The 19,606-nt window shown below is 34.7% G+C and overlaps 1 protein-coding gene across 2 annotated transcripts in view; it reads left to right on the top strand.

Annotated features, from left to right (window-relative positions):
* Wdr7 (WD repeat domain 7) overlaps window positions 1-19,606 on the top strand; it is a 326,007-nt gene that overhangs the window by 85,945 nt on the left and 220,456 nt on the right. For both annotated transcript variants that reach the window (XM_027949032.2, XM_071602717.1), the window contains exons 15-16: window positions 12,515-13,284; window positions 14,499-14,587. In XM_027949032.2, the coding sequence (XP_027804833.2) occupies window positions 12,515-13,284; window positions 14,499-14,587 (859 nt within the window). The remainder of the gene's footprint in view (window positions 1-12,514; window positions 13,285-14,498; window positions 14,588-19,606) is intronic.

Genomic DNA, 19,606 nt, shown 5'->3' with positions numbered 1-19,606 from the left:
TAGATCATTGTAGAATGTATGTGAGGCACAGCACAAAAATTTCTCTCACTATCTCACCTTATAAATCAAATAGTAGATTGCTTTGAGAATGGGAATACTAGGTAGATTAAACCTTGTGACCTTACCTAAGCAGCTGGGTCTTTCTAGCCCTGATGTATAACACTTTAACTCCTATTTAAGAATTTGAAGGTATTATTAACTAATCTGATTGAAATACAAAGATTTGTGACTAAATGTTAATGTTTTAGTACTTTGAGGAGAAAGCAATTTCTTCTCTTTTAATGTACTTGAAAATCTGCTCTGTATTAAACCATATAAAAGATTTTGAAACTTCTTGACTTTTATAGTCTCTGTTAGAAAATAATTGAATCAGTTTAGTTCAATAAACATTCATTGACTCCTGGGTACTGTGTTAAGGCCTGGAGAGCCAAATGGGTATGATATGACACTACTCAGGAAGTATGAACAGGCACACACAGTGCTCTACAGGAAGTGGGGTGGCTGTAGGATGCAGAGAGTATTGCAGAAACCCGTCTTGGCTGGAGGTGATCAGAACTGGCTTCTGGGAGGAGAGAACATTAAAGAATGAGTAGAATATAGTCAGGTGGCTGATGGAGATGGGTTGCAGTGTGTTCTGGGAGGCATGGGCGGCATAAGCAGAGAGGGAAGTGGAAAAGTGTAACTAGTGTTGCTGGAGGGCTGGCTGGAAGGCAGGTGTGGGGAATGAGGCAGGGTCCCTATACCATGGGAGGATACTGAAACTTGATCTTTCACCCCATTGGCCTTCAAGCTATTTTAAAAATTAGCTTTACAATTCTGTTCTCACAAGGAATTTTACATGAAAATCAGTATATAAAGCTGATAAGAGGGAACATAGAAGAGAGATTAAATTCAAGAGTTATTTATGAGTCACATTCCAAGGGACCTAATGATTGATTGGGTATAGAGGTAAGGTCCGTGGATTCACAGATTTTGAGTGATTTTGAATGCCAGAGGCTTCTGTGTGGGATAGTGATGAGTGGGTTAGAATATGATGAATATGAGGTTCCTCTGTACTATCTGTGTCAAGATGTCTGTCAGGCAGTTTAAAAGTGCAACTTGAATAGAGGGTTATGATAGGACATATGGATGTCCTTATCAACATACAGATGATACTTAAAAAACTGTAGAGGTGGACAAGATCATTCAGAGATAAACTCTCAGGAACACAAGTTTAAAGGGAAACAGTGGGAGTCAAATCTGCCAACAAGGAATCAAAAGTTGCAGAAAATGTAGAGAATCACTGTGTCAAATGTAGTAGATGTTGACTGAGTCTTCCAAGGGTCGAAATGTGTTTTTCAATGAGGTCATTAGTGTTCCCTTTTGGAACTATCTTCCCAGGACATTGGTAGCAGAAGCTTAATTGTAAAGGGCTAAAGAGTGAATGGGAAGAATGTAAATAGAAATGACAAGTGTAGGATGCTTGTGAAAAGTCTGTTTGACAAGAGAAGAAGGGAGAAAGAGAGCAGCTAGTGCTAAATGCAGTTCTGAAGAAGTTGAGGAAGTGTGCTGGGTGTTAGGGCCAGTAGAGAAGGAAGGTTAGGATCAGAGCTGAGCCATCCAGGGAGGTATGAGGGTCACTATGGCTCAGTCTCAAGTGGTACAAAGCCCTATCAGCCTATTCTTCCAGTCTTTTCTCCTTGCCATGGGGTGAAGAGCTTGGAATGAAAATGTAGTGTCATTTGGTGGACTGATTCAGGAACAGTGATTGAGCATATGGTCTAACTCTAGGGCTTGAACATGCCTGTTCAAGTGTTTTGGAAAATATAGTTTAAAATATTGTTGATGCAATCTGGATGTGGTGGCACATGCCTGTAATCCAGGGGATGGGAAGGCTGAGGCAGGAGGATTGTGAGTTCTAAGCCAGCCTCAGCAATGGCGAGGTGCTAAGCAACTCAGTGAGACCCTGTCTCTAAATAAAATACAAAAATGGGCTGGGGATGTGGCTCTGTGGTTGAGTGTCTCTGAGTTCAATCCCTGATACCCCACCTCCCAAATAAACAAACAAATAAAATATTGTTGATACAAATAAAAAACCCAAACTGCATAATGAAACTAATAGCAACGTATAATTTAAAAGCAAGAATAGCAGCATTTAAAGTTCATTGGATTAGACAAAAGGGAATAAAGGGAAGGGAGGTGGATGGGAATAGGAAAGACAGTAGAATGAATAGGACATAACTTTCCTCTGTTCATATATGAATACACCACCAGTGTGACTCCACGTCATGTTCAACCACAATGATGGAAAGTCATCTTCATGTAGGTAAAGTATGTCAAAATACACTCTACTGTCACATGTATCTAAAAAGAACAAATTTTAAAAGGTGGGTGGGCGCTGAGGTTGTGGCTCAGTGGTATAGATTGGATTAGACAAAAGGGAATGAAGGGTAGGCACATGTGAGGCACTGGATTTGAGCCTCAGCACCACATGAAAATAAATAAATAAGATAAAGGAATTGTGTCCATCTGCAACTTAAAAAAAAAAAAAAAAAAAGCAGCATTTGAAAGCCAGCACTTGAATGCACTGATATCAAAACATTGCATCCATGGGATATTCATATGTTCATGTGCAATAAAACCTTTGTACCATTACTCTGCATTTCAAATAGCATGACATTTAATTAGAATACTGAAAGTCTGCATAAAACTAGTCATATGCTAATTTACAGTTATAAATAGCAAAATACAAAAATAGTACCTCTAGCATAATTAGCAAATTTAACCTTAGCAACTCCCTTTGTTACTGATTCGGTGTTTAAATTGCACCATTTGCCCTCCTACTTTGATTCCTTTTATAAGCAGCTCCCCTGATGAGCAAGGACCTCAGACCTGAACTTGAAAATCACTGGACTCTATGAATGGTGACATTTTCTAGAATAATGGATGGCCAGGAAGACTTTGAGCCAGTGGCAATGATTGTGAAGTTTTAAAATTTTTCCAATGTGAAGATGGTTTGATGATTTATATGACATAGTACTATAGACCCTAAAATTAACCTTGGAGGGAAATGTATTAGTCAGTCATCCCAGGGAGACACTTTATTGCAGTATTCAAGTAGAGGTAGTATAATTCGTATGTAGTGGTTGTGCTTAAAATTCTATATTGTGTCCTCAGTAGGTTGGAATAGGCAAAATATTCGAAGATCTTTCCACTAATATCTCCACTCATTTGTCTCTTTTTATTTAGTGTAAAAATACCTATTTTTCTTAATCATATTCAAACCTTGGTCACAATCACACCAGGTAGCAATCAGTCTTGGTGAGAGTGATATCATATCAGGCAGGATGGGTGGAAAGGAAGAGGAAGGAAAAACAAAAGGGGAAGACAAAACGAGGGGATTTGTCAGCACAAACAGGATTTTAGTTTTTTTATAGTGAAACAACTTGGTTCTCCAGTCTCCTTCACACGTATTTTCAGAGAACATAGAACTTGCTGTTTGGTGCATCTGGAGTGCCATGTCCCCTTCCTTCACCTGCCTAATTATCTCATGAATCTGACTTTGGTGACCATTGTCCCTATTAATAAAGCCGAGTCAGGCAGGGTCCAAGGATGTTCCTCTCTGATTCTCTGGCACTTGGTTTATGTTTCTGTCCTAGTGTTTATTCTGTTGTACCAATAAATGTAAGTGAGTCGATGTGTGTTTTCATGTCTGTCTATATCAGGTGTTTCAACCTCAGCGCTGTTGACATTTTGGGCTAGGTAATTCATTGTTGTGGGGACCATCCTGTGCACTGTAGGATTTTTAGCAGCATCGCTAGTCTCTTTCCACAAGATGCTATTAGTACCCCCTCCCAGTTGTAACCAACAATGATACCTCCAGACATTGCCAAATGTCCCTGGAGTGTGTCAGAATCACCCTGGCAAGAACCTTCACTCTGTATTTCACTAAGAGCTTCTCAAAGGACTATGGGATATTCCTCCTGGTATTTCCAGTGCTCAGCACAAGGTGTGCATTGACTTTCCATAAATAACCCAGTATTTGAGGGCTGACTAATGTGGAGTGCATTCGCCCTTTCTCTTTCCACCTTCTGGGTCTCAAATCTCTGTAGAACTCAGGCTGAGAACCTCTTGATATTAAAAACGTGGGAAATATGAGGCAGACATAGGGGGAACCTGATTTCTCCCATATTGTCACCATTGACTTGCTGTGTTACCCTGAGTGACTGACTTGCCTTTTAGTTTCAATTTGATTTTACCTTTAAAATTGGAATAATTGTGTTGTAATGAAGTAAAATAGGATGTTTGAAAACATTTACCACAATCGGTGTTCATCACATACTAGTTTTAATACTCTTGATTGGTTGATTCATGCATTTGTTCCACACAGATTCAGTGCATACCATAAGCTAGGCCCCAAGCTAGAACCAGTTGCAGAATGCATTAATCATATCCACACCCAGCAGGAATTCCTGCTCTGTGTGGGACACAGGTGTGCAATTCATCCTGGTGAACCTTAGACTACTTAAGGTATGAACCACATGGGACACAACCATGAGGACATGAACTAACCTCAGGAGTTGTTGGGAAGGCCTTTCTTAAGAAACAAGGCTTGACAGCAGGAGGAAAAGTGTGGACGGATGTCTTAGGCAAAGGTGGCACCATGTGCAGATGTGAGTGGGCATGGTGAACTGGCATACTGAGAAGAGTGAGATGTGGGCCAATGGGGCAGGGAGAAGAGGAGAAAATTAAAAGTGATTTAAATCCATGGAGTGTCAATATTTCTGAAGTTAGGGGTTGTTCAACAGTGACCAGGGTAGATTAGAGCTGTATTTTTTTTTTTTTTTTTCATTTCAGTCTTATACTTTTCCTTACCAAGTGAGCTTCCCAGAATCTCACCTTGTTACCATTTACAGATTCCTTTACAGATGCATGCAGGGATTTGGCATACCCAAGAAGGTATTTTATAATAGACCTTTGGGATTTTACAATTTCCTTTTTTTTTCTTTTCAGTTGGTTTAACACTATTTTCATGTGTACTTTTAACACATTCAAGATAAAATGAGCCAGGTTTTATTATCTCCCTCCAACCAGTGAAAAGAATACTGCTTGCATTATCTATTATCTATTTGTAAAACCTCTCTGAGGTAGGTAGCTTTTTTTATTGGAAGATAGAGGAATTGATGCTAGGGAAGTGAGCCGATTCATATGAAAGTCCATGGAGTAGAGAATGGCTCCTAGCCTTGTTGCTTTGGTAACTTGGCTCTTTGGGAAGAATTGAAATCAGGCTGGGCACTGTGGCGCACGCCTGTAATCCCAGTGGCTTGGGAGGCTGAAACAGAGAATTGCCTCAGCAGTTGTGAGGTGCTAAGCAACTCAGTGAGACCTTGTCTCTAAATAAAATACAAAATAGGGCTGGGGATGTGGTTCAGTGGTCAAGTACCCCTGAGTTCAATACCAGTACCAAAAAAAAAAAAAAAAAAAGAAGAAAGAAAGAAAAAGAAAATCAATCTCTTCTATGCTACTATTTTACAATTTATATTGTAAATGAATTTATAATAAGAAGACTATTAATATATTTATACAATCTGGATGTTATTCATGCATTATTATGCAGTAAGATATGGCTGGTAGAAATAGCTTTGGAAGATGTTTTCTTTGTAAAAGGCATGATCTAAATTTTTATATTTAATACTTATAATTTACTTTTTTGGAATGATTTATAAATAAATTTTAACATTAAAATCCTTTAATATGTTAAATATCTTTTTTTAGTTTATTTGTATTTGATATTAATGAAGAAACATGAAAGGAAGTGAACTAACATGAACTATATGACTACGTTGTCATTTATACCCAATTGTGGAATCGTATCTTATTCAAAAGCAAATAATCAAGATAAGTGAATAGTATATGATCTGATTTCAGTGTGAATGGATTCTCTGAAAAGAACTCCCTTCATTTACCCTCACAACTGGTGTTAACTAACAGTAGTACAACAGCAGAGGGCACCAAATATCCACTTCAATCTTACACATTTTCTTGATAATTCCTAGTTTTTAATGTTTCCCTCTCCAGTCTCTCCTGTCTTTCTCTTCCTTCCTCCCTACCTTTCTTCCATTTTTCCAACATTAAAACAGTCATTATTGAAATTGTATTGTAAATACTTTTTAGGAGATGGGGAGGTTTTTCCCCATGTAATTTTTAGAATATTTTAAAAGCACTTTAAGACATCAGTTTGTTTTAATTCAGTGTACCTTTTATATTTATCAGTGTGCATCAGAATTTCAGAAATTCTTCTAAAGGATTTTCTTCAAGAAAATATCATATACAAAATCCAAGGGGAAAGTTATTATTTTTTAAATTATTGTTCTTTTATTTTTCCTAACAAAAGATCATTGAGTAATAAACAAATTTTTCTTACAATATGTAGGAAATAAAAATTTTTAGAATATGCATTATAAGTGTGATATATATATATATGTATATGTATACATATATATGTATAATGATTCATTTTGCAAAATAGAAAATTTATGATTTGCCAAGTACAAATTTTCTTTTGTTCTATTTTAGGACTCAAGATTGACAATTATAGAGGGGTGTGTGTGTGTGTGTGTGTGTGTGTTGGGACATTTTTTTGCCAGTTCTTTGTATCCTTAATCTCTGCTTTCAAAGCAGATTCTGATTAAAAAATAAATAAATAAATAAAGCCTTCTGGTATAAATAAAGCCTTCTGGTATAAATCAACTCTATTTTTATGTGGAAATATGAACCATATATATCATTCATTATATGTTGAACTCAGTACTTGTTCATGAAAACAGTATATTATTGTACAAGATTACTTAAAAGGATAGTCTTGAAAATTATGATATTAAGTAAGCTTTGAAATCAGGACCATTGAATTGAATGGTGAATGAGTAAAATTATTGCCAGTGTTTTAAATTTCTTTTAGTCATTGGATAAATGAAGTGCACTTAAAATATTAATCCTTGTTAAGACTTTTACAACATTATGATATTGGTTTTAGGGGAGAAAGCTGTCAGGTGTTTCAGCAGACATGATTTAACCTGAATGTATTCAAACTTATTATGGTGATAAATGTTATAACAATGAAACATCAACATTTTTTCCTCAGCGGATTCAAAATTATTGCCTTTTGTTGCTGGGGTATATTGCATCTAGTGTATGTTTGTTTTGTATGTATACTAAAAAATATCCATGCTTGAATAAAGATTACTCCTATCATCATGGTGCTGTTATTTTCCTGGGGTTTTTCACTTGAGAAACAATTTTACCTTGTATCCTTTGCATGATTGCCTGCCACAGGTTTGATTTTCAGTGGTGAGGAAGCAACACAATACTGTTTTCCAACATTGCATTTCTGTTGTATTTTAAGTCAGAGTTCTTATTTAAGATCTGAAGTGACAGATCTGTATTTTCCTCATACAGAAAATATAAAGTTATAACAGACTTGATATTTATAATAAAGATGTCAAATATATCTTTCTTATGAGCTTTTTAAGTAGGTGTTGACATATGTGTGTATTTTGCATTTATCATTGAGTTTTACTAGTATTTTGAGAGCTTTTCATTTGTGTGAACCTTATACCTTATGATTCCTTGTTGGATCTTTTTAAGTAAGTTTTGAAACTATTTCATTAATGTAAAAGGCTTTATTTTCTCCCAAGCATCTGGGAGATAATAGGCACTCCACAAATATTTGTAGAATTGAATTTAATCTTTCTTCTATGATAAATTAAAGATGAATTTGAGAGCACACATTTCAGAGGTTCTTAATAAAGGTGACAGAGCAAACATTCCTGTTAAATATTTCCTGGATCGGATAGCCTGTATTTGAAATTATTAAGAATATACAGTGATTTGAAGGAATTTGTCTTAGTGCTATATCTATAATTAAGGTGAGACCCTTGGCATTTGATAGATACTTTTTTCATTTACCTGTAACTAAACTTTACATTGCTAGTTAGAAAATAAGATGGGTCAGTGGATAACTTTGCTGGGCATGTGTATTTTGTTGTAGTAAGATTTTTACATTAGAGAAGCCACTTGTCAGGTAACACAGGCTCTGCAGGACTTGGTGATGTCAGAGATTACAGCTCATCTACTTTTTTCTCCTGTTTTACTTTGGTTTTTCCCTACTTTCAGCTGTTTCATTTTGGTGGCATTTTTCTTTTCCTTACTCTTTCTGTGAGTTACTGGTAAGTACAGGGTTTGCACAATGACACAATAAGTAGCTCTGAGAATGATAAGAGGACTCTCACACAATCACATGAAGATGTCATGGTACCAGATGTTAGATAACCTTCTAGTAGTCCAAGCACATGACTATCTGCTGGAGTACCTCCAGAAAGACAGAAATGGGAAAATCTGGGGGTGCCGAAAGGGGCACATGTGTGGCTGACATCTCATGAGAGAGTTTGAGGTCTACCTTGTGTCCTCACTCTTGCCTTCTTTTTACTTTAAGCTGCTCTTGCTGCTTCACTAATTTCTTTACCAAACATGTTTGCTCTTGCATTCTTTGTGCCACATCATCCCTATCTCTTTGCTAAAAGAATTTTGCAGATCTTTACTGGGAAAACAATATCTCTTAAAGCACTGTGGAGTTCTCCTTGTTTCATCTAGTTGTTCCTACCTCATGTCAGGTCTGTCTACTTAGCAGTGTTATAAGGTAGTATTTTACCTTTTGCAGTGACATAAGCTACCATCATATCTAGCGTGGTGCCTGGGCTGTAGCAATGGTTTAGTATGTAGTAGCTATCATTATTAACAATAAGTTTTCATATCACTGATGTTATATTAGATATGATACACTTATTATACATAATTTTATGTGTTGTTCACTGACATTAGTGTTGGAAGGTACAAAGCATTAAGAGTAGCTTACAGGTCCAATGTTTGAAAAAGCCAGTATAAAGCACAGTGCTGTGAGAAAAGGTCAGCATCTCCTTCCATCCCACAGTTTACATTCTCATCTCTACTGCATACTTTCACCTGGATGGCTTCTGTTGCCTCCATTTCATATTCCTGTTGCTGCTGTAGCTCCTTTTTGGTAATCATTGCTGGTGGAAGACTTTATATGATTGAATTTGATCATATTACTCCATTAAAGGGTTTGGATAGTAGTTTTCAAACTTCCTTGCATCAGATCATCTGAGTACTCATTGTACAGATTCTGGCACATTCTTAGACATATAGATTCAGGTCTGATATCAGGCCCAGGAATCTGTATTTCCCAAACACCCCTGATGATTCTGAGAAAAGTTGTTTAGTGGCTCCCGGGCCTGCAAGATCAAGTTCAAAAGCCTTAATGTGACCCCGATACTCCAGGGAAGCATTCCTTGCATTCTTTATATTGATTTCACCTGTGGGTTTTATCAGTGTCTATCCTGTGATGTTTCGGATCCTTGTTCTTTTTCATATCCTGCTACCTTTCTGCCAGGAGTGCTCTTTCATACCGTTTTTTATGAAGTGCTCTTGGTCACTCCAGGTGGAGTTGGTACTTTTTCCATTGTGTCCCTTTCTTGTGCCTTGCAACCCCCCTCTTTTTATAGTACCATTCATACTACCCTGTTATTACATGTCATTCTCTGTTATTCAATTCAATCTGTTACTTAGGTTCCATGACTAGAAAAGCCATTTCTTACTCTTCTTTTTGTCCTCAGTGCCTTGCACAAATATAGAACATAATAGGCCCTGAGGTGAGTGTAGAATGAGTGAATTAAATACAGGAGTAAGACTCAGAAAGCCTTGATTTTTTTTACTTCCTATATGTAACTTCATATTTACTAATATGCAGTATAAATTCATCACATTACTTAGGTTGTTTAAGTGTTTTATGAAAATATTTAAGCCAGGCATGGTGGCGTATACCTGTAATCCCAGGAGCTTGGGAGGCAGAAGCAGGAGGATCGAAAGTTCAAAGCCAGCCTCAGCAACTTAATGAGATTCTAAGCGACTTAGTGAGACTCTGTCTCAAAATAAAAAATAAAAAGGGCTTGCGGATATGGCTCAGTGTTAAGCACCCTTGGGTTCAATCCTTCGATTAAAAAAAAATTATATGCCATCCTCCTTTAAACATCAGTTCAGAAAAGTTTATATAAAGGGGTAGTGATAAGATCTACTTGAAGAATTCTTTATGGTGTAGGAGCCCGTTGATTAAAACTGGAAAAGTATTTTATCAAATCAATGGTCTTGAACTTTATGCATTTTATTTCAGAGCATTATTTTTCTAGTTATGAAAATAATATGCATTATTTATAATGTAAGAATTAGAAATACAAACAGAATGTTCTATAATTCCACTACAAGATATTACAATTAACATTTTGTGTGCTGTTTCTTTCCAGTCTCTCTTGCTATACTCATATATTTAAGTGTTAAATAAGTGAAATTGGGACTATACTCTGCACATGCACGTGACTATGTAGTTTTATTTCACTTAAAAGTGGAACATAGGCATTTTGCCATGTGATTAACTATACCTAGAAAGCATGATTTGTAATGATTGCAACATTCATTCTTACATATGGCTATGCTCAAATTATTTACCTATGTCCTTATTATATATTTAGGTTGTTTCCAATTTTTAAAAAAACAGATGCCAAAATTAGGATGCTGCTTCACTGAACATCCTTGTATATAAGTCCTTGTCTGTATTTCTGACTTAATATTTAGGTTAGGATCCTGGAAATAAACATATTGTATCAAACAATGTTTTAATCTTTAGGGTTCACAAAGTATTTTGTCAAATTACTGTTCCAAAAGCTTGCACATCTGCTGTGTGTTGATTTGATTTTCACTATACAGGTTTTAGTGTTTCTTGTTAACAAATTTTATAAGTGATGTGGTTATTTTAACTGCAATTTCCTTGATAACTAGTTTGAGCAGGTTTTCCGTGTTTTTATTGACTATGTTTCTTTTACTGTGAATTATCTTTGACCTTATGTTTTTTCCCTTTTATTTGGGCATTAGTATTCTTATTTACTTAAAAAATTTTGTATAGATTATATAACTTCATTAGTATTATTTCTGGCATATTTTATTTCTATTTCTTACTTGCCTTTTAACAATTGTTTTTACAGTAGAAAATTTTAAGCATGCTTATCATTTCTCATCTCCAGATCAGACATTCATCTATATTTTGATTTAGTTTTCAAAATTTGTTATTATCTATTTCTCTTAATAATATATGATAATGGAATGTTTTTTGGCAGAAGAGTGACATGATTAGATTTGTGCCTCAGAAGGAAGTCTGTGGCTCTGTGGGGGTGGACTTGGGGTAAGGCAAGATGAATGCCTGTACAGCCTGACTTGAGCGGCAGACCCAGGGTCTGAATTTCTGTGGTGAAGGTGCAGTAAGAAGGAGTAGTGGTTCTTGAGGACTAAGAAGACACTGCAGGCTTAGTGGGAGGGTATAGGTGACACGTGTTAAATAGGAGGCTGGCTCCGTGGGCCATCCAACTACTAGCATGTGGAAATACAGGACTGGAATTACTTTCAGAGGCCGGTCTGGCTGGAATTTGGGAGCAGCTACTTACAGGTGATATAGTTCTAGTGCCAAAGGAATAATGAGCCAGCAGGTGGCTGCCGAGGAGGGGGAAGGGTCAGAATTAGATAGCTTGGCTCTCTGGGGGCAGTAGGTGGGGATTCAGGGATGCTATAAGGTGGTTTTTTATTCTTTCTCTTTATTTATATTCTCAGTCTCTCAGGAATAACAACAATAGCAATAACTGCAAAGATTAGGAAGGACAAAGACTGAAGAGTTCCCACTGGATTTACTGTACTACTTTCACTAAATTTGACTAAAAGGGACAGTAGAAGGGGAGGGGAATAGAAGGGGAATGGTCAGACTAACATTTCAGGATCTGGAACAACAACAAAAAAGACTTGAATATGTTCTCTATACTGAGGGAAGGGAATCTGTGAACAGGGAGGGACTGTAGGCAAATTAGCTGAAGAAAGGATTTGGTGGTACAGTAATGTCAAAGGATTGGAAGTCAGAATACTCGAACTCTTTCGGTAGAACAGTAGTTCATTCATAGAGACAGAATTTGCCTATAAGTTATTGAAACAAATTTTAATCTCTTCTATGAGCAAAGAGACTCCTTGCTTCAATAAGACACTTTTTCTTTGATTTTTTAAAAATCTTTTTTTTTAAATTTTTTTAATTTAGTTGTTGATGGACCTTTGTTTTATTCATATGTGGTGCTGAGAATTGAACCCAGTGCCTCACACATGGTAGGCAAGCACTCTACCACTGAGCTACAACCCCAGCCCCTGATTTTTAATTAATGACATTTTATGATTGTTTCAGCATACAGTTCTAATTGTATAAAATGGTTCTTTAACATGCTGCTGCTGATTTGCAAAGTTGGTGTTATTTTTAATGAGATAAACCCCTGAAAAGACAGCTTAAGAAGCATTTTAATTCTGCTATTTATTGTTCATTAATGAATAGTAAAATTAAACACTTTTAATTATAACCATTTTTTAAAAATATCTGTTGCAGGGGAATTTACCTAAATATTCTCATAACTCCCTGATGGTTCAAGCAATAAAGACAAACCTCACAGACCCGGACATACACGTGCTTTTCTTTGATGTGGAAGCGTTGATTATTCAACTCCTGACTGAAGAAGCCTCTAGGCCGAATACTGCGCTTATTTCCCCAGAGAATTTGCAAAAAGCATCTGGCAGTTCAGACAAAGGGGGCTCTTTTCTAACTGGAAAACGAGCAGCAGTTCTCTTCCAACAAGTGAAAGAAACTATCAAAGAGAACATAAAGGAACATCTCCTTGATGATGAAGAGGAAGATGAAGAGATAATGAGGCAGAGAAGGGAAGAAAGTGATCCTGAGTATCGGGCCAGCAAATCTAAGCCCTTGACCCTATTAGAATATAACTTAACTATGGACACTGCAAAATTGTTCATGTCCTGCCTTCATGCCTGGGGTTTGAATGAAGTTCTGGATGAAGTTTGTCTTGATCGTCTTGGAATGCTGAAGCCACACTGTACAGTATCATTTGGCCTTTTATCGAGAGGAGGTCATATGTCACTGATGCTGCCTGGGTATAATCAGGCTGCTTGTAAACTACCACATGGGAAAGCAGAAGCAGGAAGGAAGTTGCCAGCAATGGAGGGAGTAGGAAAGGGGACTTACGGAGTATCCCGAGCAGTCACCACCCAACATCTCCTGTCTATCATATCTTTGGCAAATACTTTAATGAGTATGACCAATGCAACTTTTATTGGTGACCATATGAAGAAGGGTCCTACCAGGTGTGACCATGATAGTTTGATTTTATTTTTAAGTTTTTAAAAAAGAAACCTATTTTTGTTATTGTTACTTTTTTTTGTTTCTAAATACTTAGACCATTTCAGTGTTTCCCCTTTAAATTTTAAAACACAAGTCTCTAAAATGCTTAGTTTAAGATATATATATATATAATATATGTAATTTTATATATACATAAAAAACTTACTGGCTATTAAAAGGGGGTTTAGAATGTGGGGATTGATCATATAGACTAGCTCTTGAATAAATATGATTTTAAAATTGTGTACTAGTTTAAAATGCTTCTCAAACACAGATGCAATGAATGATATGTTTTCAGTGACTGGCTTCAGAATTTTGTAAGTATAATCTGAATTTTTCAGCAGGGAAAGAGAAAACAATTTTTGAAAACCAGAGTACTGTATTAATGTTTTTAGAACATCTAGCTTGCATGCTGGTTTCTATTTTCCCCAGGTTATGAAGACAACTTTTTATTATATTTTATTGAGAGTTGACCACCATATCAAGAATTTTTTTAAACAAATAATTATATAGCACTTACTCTGTGTTAGGTTTTGTTGTAAGTATTTTACAAAAACTAACTCATTGGTGCTCTTAACTCTATAAGGTAAATGGTTTTATCATCCTTTCATTATAGTTAAGAAAACTCAGATAAGTGAAGTGACTTGTACAAGGTCACATCTGCAATCAGTGATAGAGCCAGAATCCAAACTAAGATCTTCTGCTTCTGGGTCCAAGATTTTGTAATGCCTTAATGCCTTTTTTTTATATGTTAGGACTGAGTACTTTTAAAATCTAATATATTGTTCCATGAATTCATTTGCACCAGTGATAATGGGTTGGCTGAAATCTTAGCATGCTAATATTGAAGAATGGAGAATTAAGAATATTTACCCGTCAGTGGTAAATATTGGAATGTTCATAAATATTTCTTGAACTAATAGTATAAATTGTAGGTATAAAATTTTTACTTGCTACTTGCTTAATCATGTAATTGTTTTATCATATTAAAATTTGAAATGGAAAATGTTAGTGCATATAAAATTCTTAAAAAGCCATCTTTTTGGAACAGTAAATTGAGAATGTTTTTTATGTTTCTTTGCAATTAATTTGAATCTAGAAAACAATATTTTAAGTAGTTCTAGAAATATGAAAATATGAAAGAATATATACATGTATTTTTTTCTTCTATTTAAAGGCCACCTAGACCAAGCACCCCAGACCTTTCTAAGGCAAGGGATTCTCCTCCAACTTCCAGTAATATTGTGCAAGGACAGATTAAACAAGGTAAAATTAAATCTTATTAAGTAATTGACATGACATTTCAGCTGTAGAAACTGAGGAGACATAGCTAATGTATAATCATAACATTTTGTTTGTCTCAGGTTGTTAAAAGAGAGAAAAGTTGTTATATTCCAGATGTAAATATGGATAATTAAGATGTCAGTTAAAAATAAATCAAATTTATTTGGAAATTGATAAATGAGCATATTTCACATAATTTTATTATCCTGTCTTTGCCCTAATTTTTATGCATTAGGGGCACCTTAACTTGACAACACTAGTGTTTAATTGTGTGTATCTCGATTTTAAAAGCTATACCTATTTTTAAACTACATTTAAGAATATTTAAATTCATGGTTCAATACTATAACTAGTTTGCCACTTGCCAGTAGTTTATACATTGTGACTCACAAGTGGATATCCTTGTTAAACTATTCTTTTTATCTCTTTATTTAAATCACTATATACCATCATTTTCATTTTAACTTTGTCTTTCATTAGTATACATACAAAAAAGTGCACAAAACAAAAATATACAGCTCAGTGATTTTTACCAGCTGAGCATTCTTGTAACTACCTTCTTGCACAAGGAATACAACATACCGAGAGTTCAGAAGCATCTTACTCCCTCCCACCCTGTCATCATACCTTCCCTTCCTAAGGACACCTTATAGGTCGATCATCCCTAATCAAAAGTCTGAAATCTGAAATCCTCCAAAAATCTGAAAAATTTTTTATTCTTTTTGTTCAGCTACTTCTTTGCTTTCTTTTATAGTTAACATCACCTAAGTTTAAGTTCTTAAACTTTATAATTCAGTTTTGCCTGACTTTTGAGCTTTATGTTAATTCAGACATAGAGTATGTATTCTTTTGCGCCCAGCGTTTTTTGTGAGATTTGTCAGTGTTGCATTTGATGGTTCATTTTTATTACTGAGATTATCCTGAAGAATGAATAGATCACAATTTACTCATTTTGTTTCTATTAAGAATGGTGTTAGCTTTAGGATTTTCTAAGATGCCCTTTATCAGGTTTAGGAAGTTCCTATATGTGCCTGATTCATTGAGATATTTTTACTATTATTATGAATGGACATTAGATCTAGTCAGATGCTTTTTCTGCATCTGTTGAAATGATTATATGATTTTTCTCCTTTATTTTCTTTATAAGACAAAATATATTGACTTTTTTGTACTTTTTTATTTTAAAACAACTTTGTAATATAGACCATAGTTCATCATGATGAATTATTTATTTCGTAGGTCATTAAATACAATTTGCTAAGTTTTTGTTGAGGTTTTTTTTTTTTTTTTTTTCGTGTGTGTGTGTGTGTGTGTGTATGTGTGTGTGTGTGTGTGAAGGATTTTGATGTGTGATTTTCATTTCTGATAATGGCTGTGCAATTTTGATAACAGGTAATGCTGGCCTACCAAATGAGTTAGGAGGGGATTCCTTTTCTTGTGTTTTCTGGAAGGATTAGTGAAAGCTTACAGGCCTGGATTTTGCTTTATGGGAAAGTTTTTTAACTACAGATTAAAAATACTTAAATTTAAAATATAAATAGATGTAAAATATAAATATATATTCATGTTTTTCAAAATTCCCCTTGAGCAAACTTTGATAGATTGTGTCAAATGTATCAATAAAAAATTGTAGGACTTGAAATTTTCTTTACTTTTTCATTTTTAATTTTCATAATTTTTTTTTTCTGTTTTCCAAATCAGTCTGTCTAGTAGATTAATAATTTTATGGTTCTTCTCAAAGAAATAATTCTGGTTTCATTGATTTGAATCTGTTAATTTTGTTTTCTACTTCATTGATTTTTTTGCTTTGATATATGTTAATTCATTATTTTCTGTTTTTAATTTGCTTATCTTTTTTAGTTTCTTAAAGTAGTAGCTCAGGTGGTCATTTAATGCTATAATTTTCTCCCCAAGAATTCATTCCTTTAGTGGTATCCCACACATTTTTATATGTTGTGCTTTTTCTTTTTGTGTGTTTCATTTATCCATAAGTAATTGAGTAATGAGTTTTTAAAATTTTTAAACATTTGGGGATTTTGTAATGATCTGTCTGGTTTCTAATTTATAATAGTCAAATTATATTTTGCATTGTTTTAATCCTTTGCTATTTTTTCAGTTTATTTAAAAAATAGAAAGTATATTTCGAGTATGTAATATGATGTTTTGAAACAAATGTACATTTTGGAATTGCTAAGCTCATTAACATGTCCAGTTCCTCTTATGTGTATCATTTTTTTTCCCTAGTGAAAACACTTCATCTTTACTCTCTGAGCAGTTTTCAAGTATGAATATGATTGTTATTAACTCAGGTCACCATATTTTGCAATTGGAATCCTTTTGAATTTGTTGATACTTGTTTTATGTCCCATAATATATTGGTACATATATTGCATGCACTTTAGGAGAAGCGTGTATTCTACTGTCATTGAGTGGAGTATTGCAAAAAGTCAATCTGGCCAAATTGCTTGACAGTGTTTAAGCTTAGTGTGTGTGTGTGTGTGTGTGTGTGTGTGTGTGTGTGTGTGTATTTGCTGGCTTTTCTGCCTAAAGGTTTTTTTATCAGTAGATAATGACACTGACCTCTGCATCTATGAATTTGTTTATCCCTCCTTGCATTTCTATCAGTTTTTTGTTTTTTTAATCTTCCTTATTAGGTGCATAAAACCTCTGGGGCTGTTATTTCTTTCTGAGTTTTTGACTCTTTTGTCATTTAAAATGATCTTTCTGTTTGCTGTTATTCTTTGCTCTCAAATCTGCTTTGTCCATAATATTGTAGCCATTTTAGCATTTTTGGCTTCTATTATTCTGGCTTATTCTCTCCCATCCTTTTACTTTTTACCTACTGGGTCTTTTTATTTAAAGTATGTTTCCTGGAAGCAGTGTGTAGTTTAGTTTTGCTTTTTTTTTTTTTAAATCCTATCTGACCTGCTTTCTAAATGTTTAAACATTTGCATTTAATATAATCATTGATATGGTTAGATTTGGATATCATTCTGCTATTTATTTTTATCTTTGTCCCATTTATTCTTTATTCTTTCTTTTCCTTCTGCTGTCTTTTGGATGGATGAAGTGTATTTTACTATTTCATTTAATCTTCTTTGTTAGTTTATAAGCTAATTATTTTATAATATTGCTGGTTATTTTAGAATTCATAGTCTACATCTTTAACTTACCACAACATACCTTTCTGTGATATTATACTACTTGATACTTTTAATATTGTATTTGCATTTCTTAACTCTTGGTCTTTATGATATGGTTAACTGTGTTTTACTTTTACATATGTTATAAATCTCACAAATCATTCTTAAGAATTGTGTGTAATAGTCAATTAAAGTTCAAAAAAAAGAAGAAAAAGAAATGCATATATGCATATTTACACATTTGGTTACTGTCTTGATGTTATTTATTCTTTTGTGTAATTCCACATTTCTATCTGCTGTAATCTTCCTTCTGCCTAAATGACTTGCTTTTCTTGTAGAGGGAGGACCTTCTCTTTTTTAGCTTTGTGTGTTTGAGAACATTTTTATTTGCTTTTTTTTTTTTTTACAGATTTTTTTTTTCTTGTACCATGATCTGGGTTGACTGTTTTTGTTGGTCAGTACTTCATGGCTTGCATTATTTCTAACAAGAAATATGACTTTTTATTAAGTTTATTCCTCTGAATGTAACATTACTTTATTATTCTTGCTGCTTTAAAAATTTTCTCTTTATATCTGGTTTCTAGAAAGTTGATTATGTGCTACCATAGTATTTCTCATATGTCTTGTGGCTGGAACTTATTGAATTTCTTAATTTTATAGTTTTCATTAATTTTGAAAAAATTTTAACCAATTGTTTTTCAAATGTCCTTTTCTCTCTCTCTCTCTCTCTCTCTCTCTCTCTCTCTCTCTCAAATATCTTTATTTTTATTTATTTATTTTTATGTGGTGCTGAGGATCAAACCCAAGACCTCACAAGTGCGAGGCAAGCGCTCTACCACTGAGCCACAACCCCAGCCCATTACTCTTTTTTCTAGTGGACCCAAGTAACATTAGGTTGCTTGAAATTGTTTCATAGATCACTGCTTCTCTTTTATTTTGGGGTTCTTTTTCTTCCTTGGGTTTTGGTTTAAATTTGGATGATTTCTATTGCAGTGTCTTCAATTTCATTAGTCGTTTCTCATTAAACTGCCACTAATCTCATCTCAATACTTTTTCATCTCAGACAGTATGCTATGTATTTCCAGAATTCTGACTTGGGGCTTTTTAAAAGTAGATATAAATTATGGTTATAATAACTATTTTAATGGCCTTGTCTCCTAATTCTGATATCTCCTTCAGTTCTGGACTGGTTTTGATGAATTGTTTTCTTCTTTATGTGCTTCTCAGCCTCTTGGCATGCCTTATAATCCTTGATTAGATAGCAAATGTTTGAATTTTACTAAGTTGGATTCTAGATATTTTTGTTAATCTTTTGAGCTTTTTTTTTTTTTTTTTTTTGGATCCAGTTATGTGGAAACAGTTTGACTTTTTTTTTAAGTTCTGCTTTTATGATTTGTTAGGTAGATTTGGAGCATTGCTCCTGTAAGGCAGATTACTTCCTATAATGGAAGCAAGATGTTCCTGAACACTCCTATCAAATGCTTGGTTAGACTGGTGGGAACAGGCTCTGTTTCTGGCCTTTCTCTAGCCCAGAGTAGTCTTCCACACAAGTTCTGATTGGTGCTCTGCTGAGCAATCCAAGGGGGCTTCAGTCTTTTTGGTTCTCCTTTCTCTGTCCTGTGAGTCATAGCTGCCCTGGTTTCCTGAAATTCTGAGCTTTGTCTACTCAACTCAGGGAGACTGCTTCACTTCTCCTCAGTTCCTCTCCCTGTTGTCAAATCTCTCTCAAGGCTATAAGCTAGACCTATCATAGAGCACACTTGGTCTCCCATGTCTCAACCCTTTATTGCTTTCTTTCTTCCTTTTTTAAGATAGGTTTGTTCTTACTCCATTTTGTTCACAGGTACAAGTGTCTCTT

Source organism: Marmota flaviventris, chromosome 16 (genome assembly GCF_047511675.1).
Source record: "Marmota flaviventris isolate mMarFla1 chromosome 16, mMarFla1.hap1, whole genome shotgun sequence".
Taxonomy (NCBI): Eukaryota; Metazoa; Chordata; class Mammalia; order Rodentia; family Sciuridae; genus Marmota; species Marmota flaviventris.
This window is presented reverse-complemented; position numbering and strand designations above follow the sequence as displayed.